The sequence below is a fragment of the Crocuta crocuta genome, unplaced genomic scaffold (genome assembly GCF_008692635.1).
Source record: "Crocuta crocuta isolate KB4526 unplaced genomic scaffold, BGI_CrCroc_1.0 scaffold243, whole genome shotgun sequence".
NCBI lineage: Eukaryota > Metazoa > Chordata > Mammalia > Carnivora > Hyaenidae > Crocuta > Crocuta crocuta.
In genome coordinates, this window is record NW_027529596.1 from 3,087,565 (window position 1) to 3,108,023 (window position 20,459).

A 20,459-nucleotide genomic window follows, 5' to 3' on the forward strand; every position below is an offset into this window, starting at 1 on the left:
CCAGCCTTTGACAATCAATATCTGGATGCATTAATTTATAAGGAACTGTAAAACGGTGACATTTTTGTCATTTTTCTCAGTTATAAAGGAAAAAAAATTTCCCTCATATAGGCAATGTGTTCTTTTTTCCTTAGTTCTCAGCTTTCAAAATAATAGGTGGTTCTCTAGCATCTTCTAACAGTAAGTAAATATATTTTTTAAAGTATTCAGCATTGTGATGAACTCATTGAATCAAATGCATTTTTAGGAATTTCATTCCTTTGCAGTTAGTATTCTTACTAATATACAAAATGTTCCACCTTTAAGTTCACTTCTGAGTTATTTTGACATGACCTTCCTTCCTATCTTCTTTCATAGGACATTCCAGGTTCATTTTGTACATTTTCCCCCCATTGCTGGATTGAGATATTTCTTCAAGCAGCACTGGGTCCATTATTTAGAATGGTCTTTGAAGATCACAGATCTGGGTGCTAGTATGGTTACTATTGAATTAGTACTGTGACTAGACCTGTTAGTAGACAGGGCTAGAATTAAAGTACGTTGTTAATTCACACCAACACTTCAGTTCAAATTCAGGGCAGAGTTCTTAACTGTAGGATTCAACATCCTATGTCCTTTTCCATGTTGAGAAACCTGATCTGACAATCCTGAACATCAGTGACTTCCTGAGTCTCATATTCTGGTAGATTCTTTGAAAATCGGTCATTAGAACAATATTTTTTCCATTTGTTCAAACTGAAGACAGTTCTCCTGCACCCTTTGTAAGCCAAAGTCAGTTGGGTTGGGTATATAATATTTGATTCACTCTTTCTGTCTTTAGTATCTTAAGTATGTTATTCCACTGTCTTCTGACATAGGATATTGGTGATAGTAAGGGTTTTTTTTTTTTTTTCCTTTGTAAGGGACTTGGTTTTTTTGCATGATGACCAAATGATTATTTTTCTTTCTTCGTTTTTAAAAAATATAATAATTTTACTAAAATATGTCTCAGGGTTGATTATTGGCATGCCCTTTTAACATGTAGCTCCAAATACTTTTATTTATTTCTAAAAAGTGTTCTTGAGTCATATTTTAAAAAATGTATTCCATTTCACTGCTTTGGTTATCTTTTGTAGGGGCTTTTATAATACACTTATGGGAAGGTCTTATCTTTTATATTTGTAACTTTCTTTTTTTCTTCATTTTTCTTTTGTTCTTAAAATTTTCTTTCATTTTGTCTTTTATTTCTAGTAACAAATGGTGTATTGATCTATTAGCTCTTGTTACTTCTGGTTCAGTCTTCATGTGTGAAATATTTTAAAATTCATGATTCTTTACTAACTCCTACCATCTCATTTTTGAGTTTTCCTACTTCAAATTATGTTTATTATAGCTTCTATCATTTTATTAACTTCATTTAGCATATCTTAAAATATTAGCCAGCAGTTTTCACCGGTTGATAGGCTTGTCCCTGGCATGTTCCCACTGGTCTGCAGAGCCATATCCCTGGTTTGTTTTTTCTTTTAATAACTATTAAACAGGGGCACCTGGGTGGTGCAGTCGGTTAAGCATCTACTCTTGATCTTGGCTCACGTCAGGATCTTACTTACACTTTTTGAGTTTGAGCCCTATATCGGGTTCTGTGCCAATGGCGTGGAGCTTGCTTGGGATTCTGTCTCTCATTCTCTCTGCCCCTCTCCCACTTGTTCTCATTCTCTCTCTCTCAAAATAAATAAATAAATTTAAACAAAATTTAAAGAACGATTAAACATATGACTAATCACAATCTCCTTTCAGTTCCTTCTTTCCCACTCTCCTTCTTTTTCTCATTTTTTGTTTTTCTAACTTGCTTTTATTTTTCTTTGTTAATTGAGACATAATTTATACAATAAAACCAGTTCAGTGAGTTATTACCATTAAAACACGATTTAAAACAGCTCTGTTGCCTCAATCTGTTTACTCCATACCTCTCTGAAGAGACCATCATTATTTTGATTTCTATCAACGTAGATTAGTTTTATATATACGTGGACTTCGTTTAAACAGAATCCTCTGGCATCTATAATTTTGAGTGGGATGTCAGCTAGAGGCTTTTCACAGAGGTCCTTTATCTAATTGTCTAGACTTCTTGCAGAGAACTTTTTCTCTTTTGTAATAATGAATTAGTTGAATTTTTTCAAATTCTTTTTCTTCATTTGTTGAAATAATCATATGGCTTTTCTTCTTTACTCTGCTCATGGGACAGGTTACATTGATTGCTTTTCAAATGTTAAAATAACTTTGTATTGGGATAAACTCCTTTTGTACACGGCATAGTATCCATTTTCGAAATTCCTGCATTCGATTTGTCAGTATTTTATGAACTCTTTTCTACTTATGTTCACAAGGGATATTGGTCTAAAAACCTTTCTTTTTCTTTCATAATATGTTTTCAGTTCTGAGTATTAACATCAGAATTATGCTGGCTTTATAAAATGAGTTGAGAAGTGTGCCCTCATTCTCTGGTTTCTGAAAGAGTTAGTGTTAAATTGGCATTATTTCTTTGTTAAATGTTTGCTAATGCACCTGTGCAGCAATTTGGACTCCAAGGATTTGAAAAGGGGTGTTTCTTATTACAAGTTTATAAAAAATAATTTATTTAATTTATTGGAAATCATTTCAATTTTTAAGAGTTATTGCTATAAAATTCTTGATAATACCTCATATTATGCCTTTGAGGCCTGTAGGATCCATAATGATAACTCTCCTTGCATCTATGATACTGGTAATTTGTGTTTTCTCTTTTTTTTCTTTATCAACTTTGATAGGGGTTATCAATTTTATTAAACTTTTCAGTAATCCAGCTTATGGTCTTGTTAATTTTCTGTAAGGTTTGTTTTCTGTTTCTTTGTTTTGTTTTCTTATTATTTCCATTCTTCCGCTTAATCACGTTTAATCTGATCCTCTTTAACGTCTTGAGTTAGATGCCTACATTATTCATTTTATACCTTTCTTTTTCTAATTATAAGGATTTTTTCTCATTATAGATATTTTAAAGTTCTGAATTTCTAAGCACTGCTTAATCTGCTCCCACATATTTTGAGATCTTATGTTTTCAATTTTAGTCAGTTTGAAATATTTTCTAATTTCTTTTGTGAATGTGTGCATGTGTGTGTGTGTGTGTGTGTGTGTGTGATTACTTTTTTGGCCCCTGGGTTATTTATAGTAGTTTTAGTTTATTTCCAGATTGAAGATTTCCTGGATATGCCGTTTTTATTTTTTTCATATTTAAAGCCACTATGGTCAGAGAACACATTCTGGATAATCTCAGTCCTTTGAAATTTATCGAGACTTGTTATGATTTAGCATCTGATCTGTGTTGGTGAATGTTTTCAGATGCCCTAATATATTCTAATTTTTGATTGCAGTCTTCTATAAAAGTCAGTTAAGTCAATTTGTTGATAATATTCGTATCTTATATATCCTTAGTGATTTTTTTCTAGTTCTGTCCATTACTGACATAGGATGTTAAAATAAACAATTATGATGAAAATTTTACCTCTTTTCCCTTTTTGTTTGTTGGGTGTTCCTTCGTGTATTTTGAAATTCTTATTAGATGCATACATATTTAGGACTGTTACATCTTTCTGAAAATGTGATGTTTTTCTCATTAGGAAATGATGTCGGAATGATGAAAATGATAGTATTGTCTTGAAACCTGTTTTTCTGATAATAAAACCACATCACTACGACTATGTTTAGTGTTTGACTGGCATACTTTTTTTGACCCCAATATTTTTCTCATTTTTATATAAAATTATTTTTCTTTCAGGAAGATGAGATGAATGAGGATAGCTTTTATAGCTTCACTGTTCTAGAGTTTTCTCTTTTGTTGCTTGTGCACAATGGCACAAAAGAGTAAAACAAAAATGACCTCATATTGCCTGCAAAACCTCCCCTCTATCTGCGTTTTCTATTTCCTCTGTCCCTGCGTTTATCCTGCACAATTTGAGTCTACTTCCAGCGTTTTCTATCAATGCAGAGTTTTGCCATAAGAGGGAGTTTCTCTTGGTTAGTACTAAGACTTCATGTGCTGCAGATTGTTCCCATCCCTTTCAGAATTTACTGTAGATCTTTTCTCCTCTTCCATGGGTTACAGTGCGTAAAGCCCTTCCAATTTCAACTGCAATTCTCAGATTGGCCCTTAACACTTTTCCCGAGTGCCTGTTTATGACTCAGGGGTTCTTCTGTTTTTAGGGGAGTCCCTCTATTTCCTCCTAAACAAATGATGTTATGAATTGGGTTTTATGTTGTCAGTGATTTGTCTCCCCTGTCTGCATTAAAAATTTTTTGTAATGTTTGTTTAGTTTTGAGAGAGAGAGAGACAGAGAGAGAGAGAGAGAGAGAGAACCAGAGAGGGGCAGTGAGAGAGTGGAGATACAGACTCTGAAGCAGGCTCCAGGCTCTGAGCTGTCAGCACCCACGAACTGCGAGAACATGACCTGAGCCAAAGTCAGATAGATGCATAACAGACTGAGACCCCCAGAGGCCCCCCCCCACCTATTTGCATTTTGAAGTTTGTGGTGATATTGGACACAGTGTTTTTGCAGATATTTTCCTATTTGCTTTGATTTTTAACGTCTTAGTTGGTGACTCTGGTTTTGTGTGGGGATTCAGAGAAATTTCAAAACAAATCTGCTGGAGCTATCTTTTCAGAACTCTGTGGTCACCTCAGTTGTATTGCAGAGCAGTATATTTGTACTATCTCATGTTTGTACTAAAAGTATAGTGCTGATGTTTTCCAGAAAGGGCTATTTAAGAATTGTGATTACAAGGTTCTTGGGTTTTGGTGACCTCTGGAGTTGCTTTTTACTATGATTGCTGTACTTTCTTAGTGTGAGAACTAAAAGAACTTAGTTCTTTTCACTACTGGCTCCTAGTGTTTCACAGTCATTTCAAGAGAGTTTCACAGAACAGCCAGTACTGAGGAAGGTCCCAAAAAAATGCCCTCATTCTTTTGTGTTCCTGTATTACTGTTTGGCAGAAGGGACCCTCCTGGATTCAGATTTAGGAAAAAAGGGGAGGATTCAGAAAGAATAGAACATATCCCTTCCACCCATCAACCAAACGGGTATCTCTCATGTTCTTTAAGTGTGAATTAGCCAAATGCCACCTAATATTGACGGGATTTTATAACCAAAAATACCTCTGGTATACTCTGATAACTTGTAGAAATTTTTGCCAATCGTTTGTTTGGTTGGTTTAGAAAAGTGCTTATGCTTTATTCTAGGATGTGGGGTTGTTGAATAGAGTTGGGACGGCATTTGTGGTCCTGAGGTCATTCTTTACTATTTGTGTCATACTTGGGTGACACTTGTTCTTTCACTGTGGCTGCTTCCAAAGAAATGGCTGAGCACATAGGTTGTCATCATGAAGAGCCATTCTGTTCAGCAATTTCACGTTGACTTTAACTCAATAGCAGGATAGTAATATGTCCCATCGACTTATTAAGTTTAGCACATAGAGTGTTTTTGGTGAAAAATGCTTGCTCCTTATAAAGTGAATACATATATTGCTATTTTATTTTATAACTTGCAAGTACTTTTTGTTTAATCTTTATGATATCTAGAAAAGCATACATACCTTCCCTTTTACAGATGAAGAAACTAAAAGCTCAAAACTGAAATTCAAAAGTTGTTATCTTCCTAAAGCTATGTAGGCAATTTAGGACAAAGCCAAGGGGAAATTATTCAATAATTAGAATAATTGTTACTAGTATCACAAATCTCCGTGCATGCCAATGATTCAAAAATATCTGCAGGGAACACGATCATATAAGCATTTATTAATAAATCAACCTCAATTCAACTAGTTACAGTTTCGAGAAAATATTTGGTAAATATATATTTATATTTCTTAATATGTCATATAGAATGTAGACTATATGTGATGTAAAATAATAAGCAACACAAAATAAGTTTGTCCTGTGTTAAAACATTTAACAAACACTCTGGAAACTAATGTTTTTAGAATTAAATTGCTTATGACATGCACTATTTTATAGATGAAAAAGCTGAGTCAGAATGATGTGAAATGGTTTGCTCATATAGCGAGTCAAAGAGCCAGAGTCAATATCCTATGTCTTCCTATTCTAAATCCTCTGTTCTTTCCTTTCTACCATGCTGCCTCATGACACAACTTTCAAAAAGTTGTACATGGCTGAACAGATGAACCAAGTATTAAAACTGAGATATGTCTGCCCAAGTAGACTGGCTTGGTCTGTAATAAATTTTACGAGGCATAAATACTGAGAAGTGATGGAAAAGAATAAATGGATAGTCGAGGATTTGAGACCTAATTTCTGCCATACAGGTCATAAATAGTCTTTAGGCACATAAGGAGAATGACCAGTTTTTACAGGAGGGAATTATGTGCATACATTATCAGTTTTAATAAAATATGGCCCAGATGTGCCTTAGACTGCTCTTGCTCCCTGCTCTCCACTCTCCTGGCCGTCTTCACACCATCAGTACCTCCCGTGGAGCATCCTGATGTCATCCCCATAGCTGACAGCAGCCAGACTCTCAGATACAATATCCACTTCACAGCCTGACTCTTTCTCAGAATTGACTTTCTTTACTGTGTCATTTTTCCTGCTAGGCTAACTAGGGAGAAATGCATAATTCCCAGGAATTACACATTTGACCACATAACACTGTCATATCTAAACCTAAACCTAAACCTAAACCTAAATCTAATCTAAATCTAAATCCTGTCATCCCCAATCTAAATGCTGGTGTCCTTGGGAATCTTCCTGCTCAGAGACCACTATAAGGAAAGTTTAAAAACAGTACAGACTCGCCCGTTGGTAACTCTTAGGGTGGCTGCGAATTCTTAATTTTGTGTGTAATGCTCAGCCTCCTTTATCTTCTGAGCAGACTCACCTTGCACATCTCATCTTATGAATGCTCATCTCAATGAGATATTTTTCATATTTTCCTCAGGATAGGGATATAAAATCAGCTATATGGCAAACTGAATACACACACAGATGTGTGTGAATGTATATATATGTGTACACATATTCTTAATACAATGTGGCAAAATCAAGTTGCCTTAGAAATATTTACTTCCTAGTAAATCAAACTTGATCTTTGTGTAGCAGCATTAGTGCTTGCCTTCTGCCAAGGTGGGGAAACAAGCAAAGGGGGGAAAGGTTATTGGAACATCACTCCTGTTTGCAGCAACTCTGGCTATACTCTGACCAGTTGCCCGTGTCTCTTCTCTACGGCATTACCAGTTTTATTGGCTAGGTCTGTTTCAGGGCATTTTTTATGGGAATGGAAGATTTTTGTTGAGTTTTAAATCTACCATTTGTGAGATGTATGTTCTCTGTCAAATAGGCCTTTTGAAACTCTTCTGAGCTTCATGTAGTTGTCGTTTGAAGCAGCACCTTCTGAAGACTGGCTCTGTCGGTCTGTCACAGTGACGAGTATCATATTGGTACCACTCAATGATATTGCCATGATCTGATGGGACACCTTGTCACCATTTTCTGGAACTCACTTTCTTCTTTCCCCAGCTTTCCAAGCCAGAATGTATGTAAGCAATATTAAGTACATATAGAATACATATTAGTTTGGGGACAAATGGCTATATATTTTTTGAGAGTTGGAAAAAATTATAGACCCATTACTTTCAGTAGGTCCCACTTGACTACAGGTTTTATTTCTGAAATATGTCAGGCACTAGTGATTAGCTTTGAAAATGGAATTGGATCAGGCACAGTTATCAGTATATGGAGGGCTCTTATCAGCTGCTATCATCTGTATCCAAAACTCAAACAGGAAACCGTAAGAGACTACTGTTGATGCTTGAAGATTTTGAGTCCTCTTGGTAATAATAACTGCACATGAATGAAATCAACATTTGGATGAAGAAGAATATCCCATATTGGAAAGTAATCATAGCTTTTATGCTTGTGTGTGTGTGTGTGCTTTGACAGCTTTTTGGAGACTACAGCCTATTTCTTCATGAAACCAAAAATTGGAGAGAAGGAGGTGTCCCCAAATGTTTTCTTCAGTATCTGGCATGAATTCAGCTCTGACTTTAAAGACTTTTGGAAGAAAGAGAACAAACTCATTCTACAAGAAAGGTAGGTTTTTTTTCATTTGCACAATGGCATTTTAAAACTGGTGTTTTATTAGGTGTGACACCACTGGGGTTGCCAAGGTTTATAGCCTGAATGAAAAATTAGATGGCCTTCAACCTGGAATATCAAGTCTTAACAGGGTGCTAAGATTTGGCAAAATTTGGAGTTTGAGTAAGCAGGATTGGCATAGAAGCTATGATGTTACAGAGAATAGCTGGGGAGATGGTTTGCCAGGGCCACCGTCTGGTAAAACAACTTCTATGTATGATGAGGAAACCACACAAAAGCAGATCATGTAAGTGGAGGGGAACAATCCTGCTGAGATGACAGACCTACTCACCTCAAAAGACCAATAGCAAGGACAGTAGAGGTAAGATGACTCAATTTTCTTTTGTTCTGTTTTTGCTCAATTCATGAGGCATTGTCCAAGTTTCACCATTTGTATTAAAATTTCAGCCAGGTATCACCAAGAAACAGATGATCAATATTTTTTTAAAAGACCTTTCAGGATTCTAGTAGACTTACACCATATATCCTAAAGGAAATTTTTTCAGGAATGAAGGGAAATTTCCTCTCGTAAGTATATGAAATAAAGTCTCTGTCACTGATTACAATATTCCATAGAGGCATATTGAATATTAATTCAGGAGGAAAGCTAGCGCTCCCAGGAAAGCAGCCCCAAATAGCTGGGTCTCTTGGGAGAATGGAAAGGAAACATAATCAGCCCTGTAAACCAAACCCTAATACTGAACCAATTAGTATATTTTCCAATATCCTTGCACTAACAATTACTTTGCTTTAGATCTTCAGAAAACGTACCTCCTAAGAGACTATGTTCATCATGCCACGAAATTCCACAATTTCTGCTTATTGTCCTCACATACAAAATCATGATTATCCACCTAGTTTTCATATATAAGTAGATTCTGATACATCCTTAAATCAGTGGAAATTGATTGCTGGCATTTGTTGAACACATAGACTATGCTATGAATGCTAACTCATACACGTTACTTAGAGTCCATAGCATTATCATGGAAAAAACTATACCTCAGTGAATAGTGGATGGAAAAAGAGAGTGGTTTGAACAGAAGGAAAACACTGGAAACATCTACTCTAAAGATACTGAGGGTATGCTACCTCAAAGTCCATCATTATGGGTTAACTTAAAAGATGCAGCTGAGTCAACAGTCCACGCAGTTGAGATAGGAGAGGTAATTCCTGAAATATAAGCACATTTAAACCATCATTCATTTCCTTCAGACTTAGTTATATATCATCTTTTTTAAAAAAAAATCACCAAGCAAGGCCTGTCAGTTTGGAAAATTGTACAGAGGAGCCTTCTTTTGACCTCGGCACGTCACCTACAGCTTCCCTCCAGGGGAAGGCCTCCTTTTCTCTCTAATGTCAACTTATTCCCCTGGTAAAGGGCCGACACCTCAGTCACCTGAATGTACAAATCTGAAAGATGAGTATTTCGCCGTGTACAGCCATTTGTTTGATGGCCGGGGCTGGAGTCCTTAATGAGAATGGAAACGATGAGAGGCAGGCGCCAAGGAGACGCGATGGATGGGGCTGTGGTTTTGGAGCGGTTGCTCTGATGGCACATCAAAGAAATAAGTCAGTCTCAGAAGGCTGGCAGGGTCCTGTGGTGGTGCTACTTTTGGGGACCCTGGGACAAGAAGGTGGGTACGTATTCTCATTGTGGCTTGCCTTTGCTCCGCACGCCTCCACAGGAACTGGTGAGATGCCACGCCCGAGGGACTGTGGAGACTGACTCATTCACACACGCGCGCACAGCCCTCCAGTGATGCCGGCCCCATGTAGCCTGTGCTCTGTGAGGTAGACTTGTGTCCCTAGGGATCACCGTTGGTACCCATCCACTGTTGTGTGACATTGTATGCATCTAACATGACTAAAAGTAGCTTTTCTTCACTAGGTGCCTCATGAACCAACCAGAAGTTTCTTTTATCTTCCATCCTGTGCTTGTCATGTCCTACTAAGAATGTAGTAGGACTACATTCTACTAAGAATCTACTGTGGCCTTTTTAAAAAAAAAAAAAAAAAACTTCATTTACACAGAGAGAGACAGAGAGAATGTGCTCCAATGAATAGGGGAGGGGCAGAGAGAGAGAATCTCCAGCAAACTCCATACTGTCAGCACAGAGCTGGACATGGGGCTCCATCTCATGAACTGTGAGATCATGACCCGAGCCCAAACCGACTGAGCCAAAACCTGACGCTCTACTACCTGAGCCACCCAGGCGCCCTCATACTGTGGCTTTTTGACCCAACCCTTGCTGATTTCGCTTTTTGATGCAACAGTTGGTGACTTTGCTCACCCCTTGGTGCCCATGTTGTGAATTGGCAGATTATGACTGCTCTTTACTGCAGACTTCTCATTTTTTTTTTCAAAATCATTTGCTTTTAATAAAAGGCGTAGGAGGACTATGTGGCAGGTGAGCACTTCTTTGCCCTTTAACTTCTAGAAAATAGGCGGTTTTGATGAGCAAGACCATTGGTCTGACTCGTTTGTAGAAAATGTGTGTCTTTCCTTAGGAAAGGACCACTGACACAGTGTCCGGGAAACAGTGCAAAATGAAAATGTGGGGCCCCTTGTTAAAAAAATTATCAAAACATTTTAGGACAGCAGAGCATTAAACCGAGCGCAGAGCCCTTCCGGAAGTGCACAAATGACACCAAGGAAAGCAGCCGTGCCCTAGCATAAGCCTTGTATCATACTTTCTGTGGATAGATGGAAGGGTATTCATACCTTCAGCCATCGATGTGGTCAGTTAAGGGGGTTTCACTGCAGGTACAGTCTGTGTCGTTCTGAGTAGAACTTCACCTACACTACAGAGGCTTACAATGGGATCTCCAGCCTGGCCGTTCCCTCCTCTGTACTGTGGTTTTATTACCTACATATTTTATTTAGTCAGTTTCATACTATGAGGATGCCTAAAGGTATGTCTGTTTTCATTTTATACCATAACTACCGTGGTATTTGCAGTTTAGTCTTCATTGACCAAAGAGACGTTTTGTGTCTTCATTTCTGACTCGGCTCTCACTATCACTAAGCCGCAATGCCTCTTCCCTCTACCTCTCCATAAATACTTGCCGATTTGACTTGTTACATCATTGTATTTGACAAGGACACAGGAATAGGAATGTAGCTTTAAAGTAACGAGCGTGCTTTCTTACGTAGCTTAAGTTTATCACCGCATATTTAAAAAAAGAATCAAAAAACCTTAAGCAAAAGGAAAGGCTTTGTTTAGACAGTCAAACCACAGAAGCGCAGGGATGGAACTTGTGTGTGGATGGCCTGAATACAGAAATTTGAACTGCAGTCTGTGGGAGTTAGCCAGGTATGTCTGCCGTCTCTCACTCTCTCACCACCCCCCTCCTCCTCCTCCTTCCTCTTCCTGTCTCTCTCTCTCTCTCTCTCTCACTCTCACTCATGCTCGCTCTCTCCCCCTCTTCCATTCTGCCACCACTCTCTGTGGTTCGGTCTAGTTTCCAAGCAAGGCCCCCTGACCATAGGTCACAGCCATGACTCACATTCTTGCAACCCAGTAGGAGAGAACAGTCTCCACCATCTAGAATAATTCCAAAGAAGAACTCCAGATGAGCTGTGCCCAGCTCTGGATCGGGCGTGGAGAACCATAGTTAGTTCCGTGGTTTCCAACAGTTGCACGGCCAGAGAGGAGGGGCACCATGATCGACAGTCTCCTACTTACAGTCACTGGAGTTAGAGAAGAGAAGTTTGCAACAAAGTAAACATTCATATACCACCCCAACTTCATTAAGCCCTTAAAAATAATCTGCGTTAATGAGCAGAATGTCTTAGCATAGTAGAAAAAGTCTGAACAGTGGTTTCATGTGATCGAATTGTTTGCTTTCTGACCCAGTTTTCCTTGGTCTGATTTGGAATTCATAGATTGAATAATATCTTTAAGGTTGTAAAGCCTGTAAAAATATTTCTTATCCCATCATTTCTATTTGGTTCTGATTATAGAGGGGCAATAACGTTGTATTTTCTGGCTCTGTCCTGATGACTCATATGATTAAGTAAATATATTTCTAGAAATGGGGACTTTCTACACATCCATGAAAGGTCTCGGAAAGCTCTGTTCTCTTTCTAATTGATGTGGTTTTGGAACACATGAGAATTTTTTTTAATTTTTTTTTTTTTTGAGAGAGAGAGAAAAAAAGAGAGACAGCGTGAGCAGAGGAAGGTCAGAGAAAGAGGGAGACACAGAATCCGAAGACAGGCTCTAGGCTCTGAGCTAGCTGTCAGCACAGAGCCCGACGCGGGGCTCGAACCCACGAACCGTGAGATCATGACCTGAGCCGAAGTCGGAAGCTCAACCACCTGAGCCACCCAGGTGCCCCCACATGAGGATTTTTGAGTTAACTCTTCCACTTAACAGCCTAGTCATAGAAAGTCATAGTTTCCAAAACTGCAAAATGGAAATACTAACCTGTTTTGCAGTGTTATTGTGTAGACTAAAAGAGATAACATATTTGGAGTATATAGCACAGTGTCTATATGCCAAATGCTTGATGGATGTTTCTTCATCATTTAATGTTAATGATATCTTGATCATGACTATCTACAAGGTAAGGTAACATATCGAAAAGGCATGTTAACATAATTCAGTACATACAAGGCATTTTTGTGACTCGGTTACTTTTTGGTTAGGTAGAACATCGTGATTTTGAGTCCAAGGGTGAACTTTTATTTGAGAATGTTCACACAGTCCTTCCCTCCATATTTTCATCATGCTATACAAAGGGATTCCTGTTTGGATGCTTTTAGACAACTGACCCATTAGTTTTATCATGATTTAGAAAAAGTGGTTTTTACATATACACTTGGAGGTGGATGTATACAATTGTCAGTAAGAAATGTAGACTTGTTATCACTAAGCATCACAAAACATATGAAAACTCATTAAAACAGTGGAGCTTGGCTATCTCCAGAAGATGGGGGAATCAACCAACATTTACTCTGCCAACCATCTCCCTAAAGGCCTCACAGAGCATATTGCTAAGATGTCAAGAAATGGACAGCCCTTAATTCTTATTTTCAGGAAAACAATAGCATCAGTCTTGCCTGGCCACCAGTGAGGCCCTGCGGAGCTTGGGCAACAAGAGCTGTATTAATTAGAGGAAAGAAGTACAGATTAATTGGGAATACAAGTGTTTTTTGAGCCTGATGGGACTGTGTGCCTGGGAGAAGGCAGTGGGGCCCCAAACAACTTCACTTTTCACTTTTGCTCTGTTGTAAGTGGAGTTCGGTTTTTAGGCAAGCTTCAGCTGTATCACTATGCGAAGGTATTTGTGATTATTCTCTCCTTCCATAAATGGAGTTTTACTATGCACAGGAGACATTCAAGTCCATGTGGCGAAGTTCCTGTCTTCGTTGACCTGACGCCCAGCACAGACACGGTGGTACATGCAGTGGGGAAACTGGGGGCAGGGTGAAGGGTTAATTCTGTCCAGAGGACTTTGGACAAGGAGTTTGGAGTTGGCGTAGGGTTTTCACAGGCGATCCATGGAAGTAAGGTCATTCTAGGCAACTGGGCCTCAAACGCCATAGTATGCAGCATGGCCTATCATAATTTTATTTTTAGTTGGCTTAAGACATCTTAATTTAATAAATCAGTTGTGACACTAGTAAGGGTTGTGTTTAAAGTGTTGTCTAACTTAATTTACTGGTTTATTTTATTTTGAGCCAGGTAGTCTTTGATGAACCAGGAGAGAGGATAACTACTCCTCTAATTGCACAAGCATGTGGTAATCAAGTCTGGTTTCTGCCCTGCTGAAATCTGTAATTAGAAGAAAAGGATTTGAATGGTTGGCTTTAGAAGGTTATGCATTAAATTGGAGAGCACCTCAGGCCATGTTAACATTCCTGTTTCCATAATTTATATTTAAGTGAACTGTATCTTCAGATTTAAGTATGAAGTTATTAGGGTAGAAGGAAGTGACCATTTTCAAAGCATCTGAAAAATATATCTGAAGAACAGAGTTAAGGAAAGAAGGTTTATTGTTATGTAATAATTTATGTGTTGGATACCTATTTGTTGTACTGCATTGTTGCATTGCAACATTAAATGAATTTAGCCAACCATTTGCCCCTTTAATTCAGACGTCAATGTCTAGAGAAACAACACATAAAGAAATTCTCTTCCTACTTCTGACTTTCTATAGCAGAAGCTTTCGCACAACAGTTGAGAAGAATCAGAATTGTGGCAATGGAGCCTGAGAATGTGTAGGGAAGGTGATCTATATTCGCCAAAGGAGTGATTAATATGCATTAAGACATAATAGATAATACATTAATTTATTAATTATTGAAAACTATTTATGTCCTGTGTGCTGGGCAATTTTTCTGGCTGTATGACTCTTACACCTTAGTAGAGAAGCAGACAATAGAAAAGACAGTAAAAATAAACAAGCGCAGTTTTAAATTATAGGTTGAAATAAGTACTGTGAAAAAAATATGAACTGTTTTTGAAGGTGTACCTTAAAAGATGGTAAGAGGAGGCCTTTCTGAAGAGGCAACATTTATGTTGATACCTAAAGAATTTGACGTAGCAGCTGTATGAAGGGGCAGGGTGGTAAGGGGAAACACAGTGTGTGACAGGCAGAGACGTAGGAAGTTTGAGACAACGTGGCAGAAAAGATTGGGTGCACTCCAAAAAAGATGAAGGCCGTGAGATGAATTTGATGGATAGGCAGGGGCGTGATCATTCAGTCTTTTGGAGATCATGGTAAGAGATTGACTTTTATTGTGCATGCAATACAAAGTCATCAAAGGGATTTTTAAAAAAGGAATAACCTGATGTGATTCATGTAATACGAACTTGCTGTTCACAGGTTGCAGCCTGTCCCAGTTGTAGAGGGTCAGAAAATTGTAAGTCTAGGCTCATATGCTAACAAGTTTGTGTTAGCTGGGATGTTAGAGATCAAGAATGCACACTTTCCCTTTCTATCTGAGAATGATTTCCAAAGGCAAGGTTGGGGAAAGATGTGACCCCCCTGGATATCAGAAGTACCCTTTCTAAAACTTAGTTATCCAAGAACGATGTAAAATCATAAGGTGAACATTATGGAAAAGATCATTGCATTTCTTAATATATTTTTTTAATGTTTTATTTATTTTTTTGAGAGAGAGAGACTGACAGTGTGAGCAGGGGAGGGTCAGAGAGAGAGAGGGAGACACAGAATCAGAAGCAGGATCCAGGCTCTGAGCTAGCTGTCAGCACAGAGCCCGATGAGGGGCTCGAACCCACGAACCGTGAGATCATGACCTGTGCTGAAGTCAGATGCTTAACCAACTGAGCCACCCAGCCGCCCCAAGATCATTGCATTTCTTGACCTTGCCATGTTCCAAGAGATGTTTTTTAAATCTAGGAAAATCCTTTCTCAAAAGCCTCATGTTAAAAACTGGAAGAAACTCACCCTTAGAGTTTCTGGTTCTAGCTCCCCATCAGGGACTCAGGACCACACCAAGAAAGTAGCTTGTTCAAAGATATTTTTGCTTTGAAAAGGATTTAAATAAACACTGTGGTACCTTCCAGTAAATTTGCAGAGGCTTGTAAAGTTAACTGAACAATTATTAATTTTTCTTCAGCATTTGCTAAAAATATTTTTTGATGTCTTAGCAAAGTTTGTAGTGAAACCATTTTGGATCAAAATTACTTCATGGAGTAGATATTTTAAATTACCCGTGAAAACTAACATTACGTAGCTTATATGGGCTGGAAACGATTCCTATACAATCTGTTCCTTTACAAGCAAGATGGTATTTTTAAGGGATCACTTTAAGTTCCAGTAGGATAGTCTCAAACAATGTCATGATTATAATCTAGTGGCAGAAGAGGTCTAGATCCGTTAGATTTGTACAGTATCAAATTAGCAAATTCTTAGTTTTGTGTGGGCTTCTATTAGAGCCTGGATTTTTAAGATAGTGAAAAATGTAAGAAGGGAGAGGCTCTCTGCAGTTCATTCCCACTGTGGTATTCTCCATGCTGACTCTGACCTCTTCAAACAAAGGAATTCCACCTATTCTGCTTCAGGATTCCACTCTGACACCGCCTCTGTTAGCAGTAGCGTGAGTGAAGCTGTAGAGAAATGGAAAGTGCTTCTTAAAAGCTTGGAATTCTAAGGTAAATAATGGATAATCATAGACTAGTCATGAGAGGTAAAGATGGAAGACATTGTCTCTGCAGTGGTTTAGGTATTGGTCTCGTTTCTGCTGAGGTGACGTGTCTTCTGAGAAACCAGTGGCGGGAAGCTGGTGGCAGGAAAGTCCTGAGGCGGTCGTAAGATGGAGTCCGATCCGCCATCTTGGTGTCTTTTTCCAGACCCATCAGACCCGCTGTCTTGGTGTCCTTTCCCAGACCCGCCAGACCTGTTAGTCTCTACAAATGATTTGAAGCCAAGGTTAGACCAAGACATGCTCGTAATTATTTTATTTGATAAATAGCAATTAACTTACCTGGTTTTGCTGCTGAAGTCTGGTTAAGGTTGAGAAGCAACTATGACAAAGCACCAAACTCAATTTTAAGAGGAATCTGTGTGAAAGCATGTGCTGAGTGTGCGTGTATGTGTAGTAGAAGGGGAAGAGGTTTGTGTGGAGGGAACCAGGAATGGAGATCAGTATTGAAGGAATTTGAGAATATGTATTTTTATATAGGACATACAAAAAAATGACATTCGGGTGTCTTTGTGGGGAGGAGATGGAGACTGGTCTTCAGAAAGTGAGCAGAATGGCTAATAAACATATGAAAAGATGCCCTGTATCTTTAGCCACCACAGAAATGTAAATTAAAGACACAAAGTGACACACGCCCACCAGGGCAGCCCACTAGTATGGCAGACAGTAACGAGTGTTGGTGGAGATGAGGAGACAGCCTGCGAAAGTCTCGTGTTGCTGGCAGGACTGTGGAATAGTGCTGCCACTTTGGAAAACACTCAGGCATCCCCTCAGAAGGTTAAAGATAAGTTACCAGGGGACCCAGCAACTCCCTCCTATGTGTATACGGAAGAGAAGTAGAAGCATACGTCCACACAAACACTTTTGTACCTGTGGTCATGGCAGCATTATTCATAATATCCAAAAGATGGAAACAGCTCAAATGTCCATCAACTGATGAGCAAATAAATCAAAAATGTGAATATTACAGTAGAATATTATTTGGCAATAAAAAGAAATGAAGCACTGATGTATGCTCTACTGTGGATGAACCTTGAAAATATGCTAAGTGGGTTTTATTTATTTATTTATTTCTGAGAGAGAGAGAGAGAGAGAGAGAGAGAGAGAGAGAGCGTGAGCAGGGGAGGGTCAGAGAGAGAGGGAGATACAGAATCTGAAACAGGCTCCAGGCTCTGAGCTAGCTGCCATCACAGAGCCCAATGTGGGGCTCGAACCCACAAACCCTGAGAGCATGACTTGAGCTGAAGTTGGATGCCCAACCGACTGAGCCACCCAGGCACTCCTGTGCTATGTGAAAGAACACAGTCACAAAAGACTGTATATTTACGGTTTGATTTATAGGAAATGTCCAGAATTGGCAAATATATAGGATCTGCAAGTAGATTAGCTGTGTTGGGGGTTGAGGGGAGAGTAGCATGGGGAGGGACGGCTAGTGAAATTTCTTTTGGGAGTATGCAATGTTCTCAAATTAGACGGCTGCACAGCCCTGTGAATATACTAAAAGAAACATCGAATTGTCCACTTTAAGTGATCGATTTTTATAATATGTTAATGATATCTTAGTAAAGCTTTTTTAATTAATGTTTATATTTGAGAGAGAGAAAAAGACTGTGTGTGTGTGTGTGTGTGTGTGTTACACATGTGAGCACGCATGAGTGGTAGAGGGGCAGAGAGAGAAGGAGACAGGATCTGAAGTAGGCTCCAGGCTCTGAGAGAGCCCTACCTGAGGCTCGATCTCACAAGTTGTGAGATCATGACCTGAGCCGATGTCAGAAGCTTAACCAAACTGAGCATATCAGGCGCCCTGGTAAAGCGTTTTTTCTTTTCTTCTTCTTTTTTTTTTTTAATAAGTAGAATTCTCACATTAGAGTTCTAAGCATAAAAACAGACCACAATTGGATGTCCTGACCACTTTCGGTGATCTGTTTACATTTCTAATGGCTTTGAAGTCCTACTAAAAGTTCCTTTGTCTTTCTTCTTGGTACACTCTTGAGCTATCTCTCCCCTGTACCCTTAGAGTTCAGTATGTACTCATGAAGAGCAAAGCTTTTAACTACTAACATGAATATTACATAAATCAAAACTTGGGAGATAAATCTGCTGGTAAAAACTGTGAAAAATAAAAAGAAATTGCATAGCTCATTCCAAAATCAAAAAGATCCCCATTAATTTAGATGATTAGTTTATAATAGCTTGACTATGATGATAAAATAAGCCGGCGCTTTTCCTGTGTAAACCCATTTCAGGAAATCGTAAGTCATGTTAAAAATACACACAATATGGGGTGCCTAGCTGACTTAGTCAGTGCAGCATGCAACTCTTGATCTCAGGGTCATGAGTAGAAGCCCCACTTTGGGCGTGGAGCCTACTTTAAAAATTAAAAAAAAAAAAATACATAGAAGGTAGTAGACATTGTGTGTGTGTATGTGTGTACGTGTTTTGAAATTATTCCCCTATTATAAATAAACATTTTCAAATCTGGCCAAGGTGCTGCTCAAGGTGTTTGTTTCTGCTTGTCATAAACAGTTGGGCCTTGTAGTTTGAACCATGAGCAACTACTAGGTCACGAGTAGAGTCACAGCCCAGGGAAAGAAGGCACTTTTTTGATGAAAAAATAATAGGGTACTTTCTGACCAGTGGATTCACAATGAAGACTGACCATGTTGATGCCAGAGAACTTGCTGTAGAATTACAGCATGGCCTTGGATATTGGCATTTCCAGTCAATTCAAGTGTCTTTCCATTGGACAGTCATCATGACAAGCTGGTATCACATAAGCTTGGGTTCTTTGATTTATATAGAAAGCTATTGTTTATAATTTGTTCCTCCTTAAAAGGACCTTTAAATCAATGTCATCACAATCATCTTCATTTAGATTATTGTATATATACAATATTTTATGCACATCCTAGTTTCATATTCAATTCTAATGCTCTTGGAGTTTTAGAAGCTATGATTTTGCAATTTTTTAAAGTTTATTTATTTTTGAGAAAGAGCAGAGAGGCAGACTCCCAAGTAGGCTCTGCACTGATAGCATGGAGCCAGCCATGAGGCCCAAACCCACAAACCGCCAGGTCATGACCTGAGCCGAAACCCAGAGTCAAGCACCTACCAGCTGAGCCACCCAGGTGCCCCTGTGATTTTGCAGTTTTTAAGACTAATAAAATTACAGAACCAAAGAAAAGAACATTGCATCATATCTATATAGAACTCCTGAAATGGTATTCTTTTTTGTAATTTAGGTTTTCTAATTATAACTATAATATCAACATATAGATACGCAGAGGTTTGTCTGCTCACTCTTTCTGAACGTTGTCTTACATGAAACCTCTGAGCATTTTTATTTTATCTCGTCCCATTTGGATTTATTTTGCTTTTCTCCTGAGTAAGATATATAATAAAACACTCAGGATCCCTGATGCCTTGAATGTCTTTCTAACTTTGACAACATTATGTAATCAGCTTCATCTGTCATTTTATCTTGTTGAATAACATTAAACATTCTTTAAATAATCCATCAGCTTTGTCTCCATCCTCTCACACGCAGCCCTGGCCACGCTCCACCTCCAATTGATTATAAAGGTTGCTCTTTCCTTTAGGAATAACAGTTAGACTGGTACCCGTGTATCACACTCTAAATCTAGATGAAAGAAATTATTCCTGGCCAGCATGTCTCCACAGCTCATTGATCTCTCTCTGGAGAAAGGCTGGTATGTGTCCTTACAGACTCTTTCCTTGAATGATTTAAAACTTGATGCTGAGCTATATAAAGTCCTGTTGGAATAGCTGTGCCTTGCGTAATGAGGGTCATGCCACTTCTGCATTTACAGAAAGGGCACACAGTCCTTTCCTACTGTGAGCTGCATCCCCTACTGCATTATATGGAATTCACCGATGGTTGCACTCGGCAAAGTAAAGACTAAGGCTCAGAGGAGAGTGGTGGTGTCCTGTGCATAGTCGGGAAGTAGGCCTGCCCTGTTCTCTGGGGACTTAGGCAGATTCAAGCTTTCTGGCTTTCTATGATGAAATCATGATTTTCAGAAAGTATTGTCTCAATGAGGACAGAATTCTGGGGATGTGGGTGGAGGCCATAGCTGTTGTGCTGCAAGCAGAGTGGACCTG

General features: G+C 38.7%; 1 protein-coding gene across 1 annotated transcript in view; it reads left to right on the forward strand.

Annotated features, from left to right (window-relative positions):
• FMN2 (formin 2) overlaps positions 1-20,459 on the forward strand; it is a 433,801-nt gene that overhangs the window by 392,763 nt on the left and 20,579 nt on the right. The window contains exon 22 of the mRNA XM_077761768.1: positions 7,964-8,113. Coding sequence (XP_077617894.1) covers positions 7,964-8,113 — 150 coding nt within the window. The remainder of the gene's footprint in view (positions 1-7,963; positions 8,114-20,459) is intronic.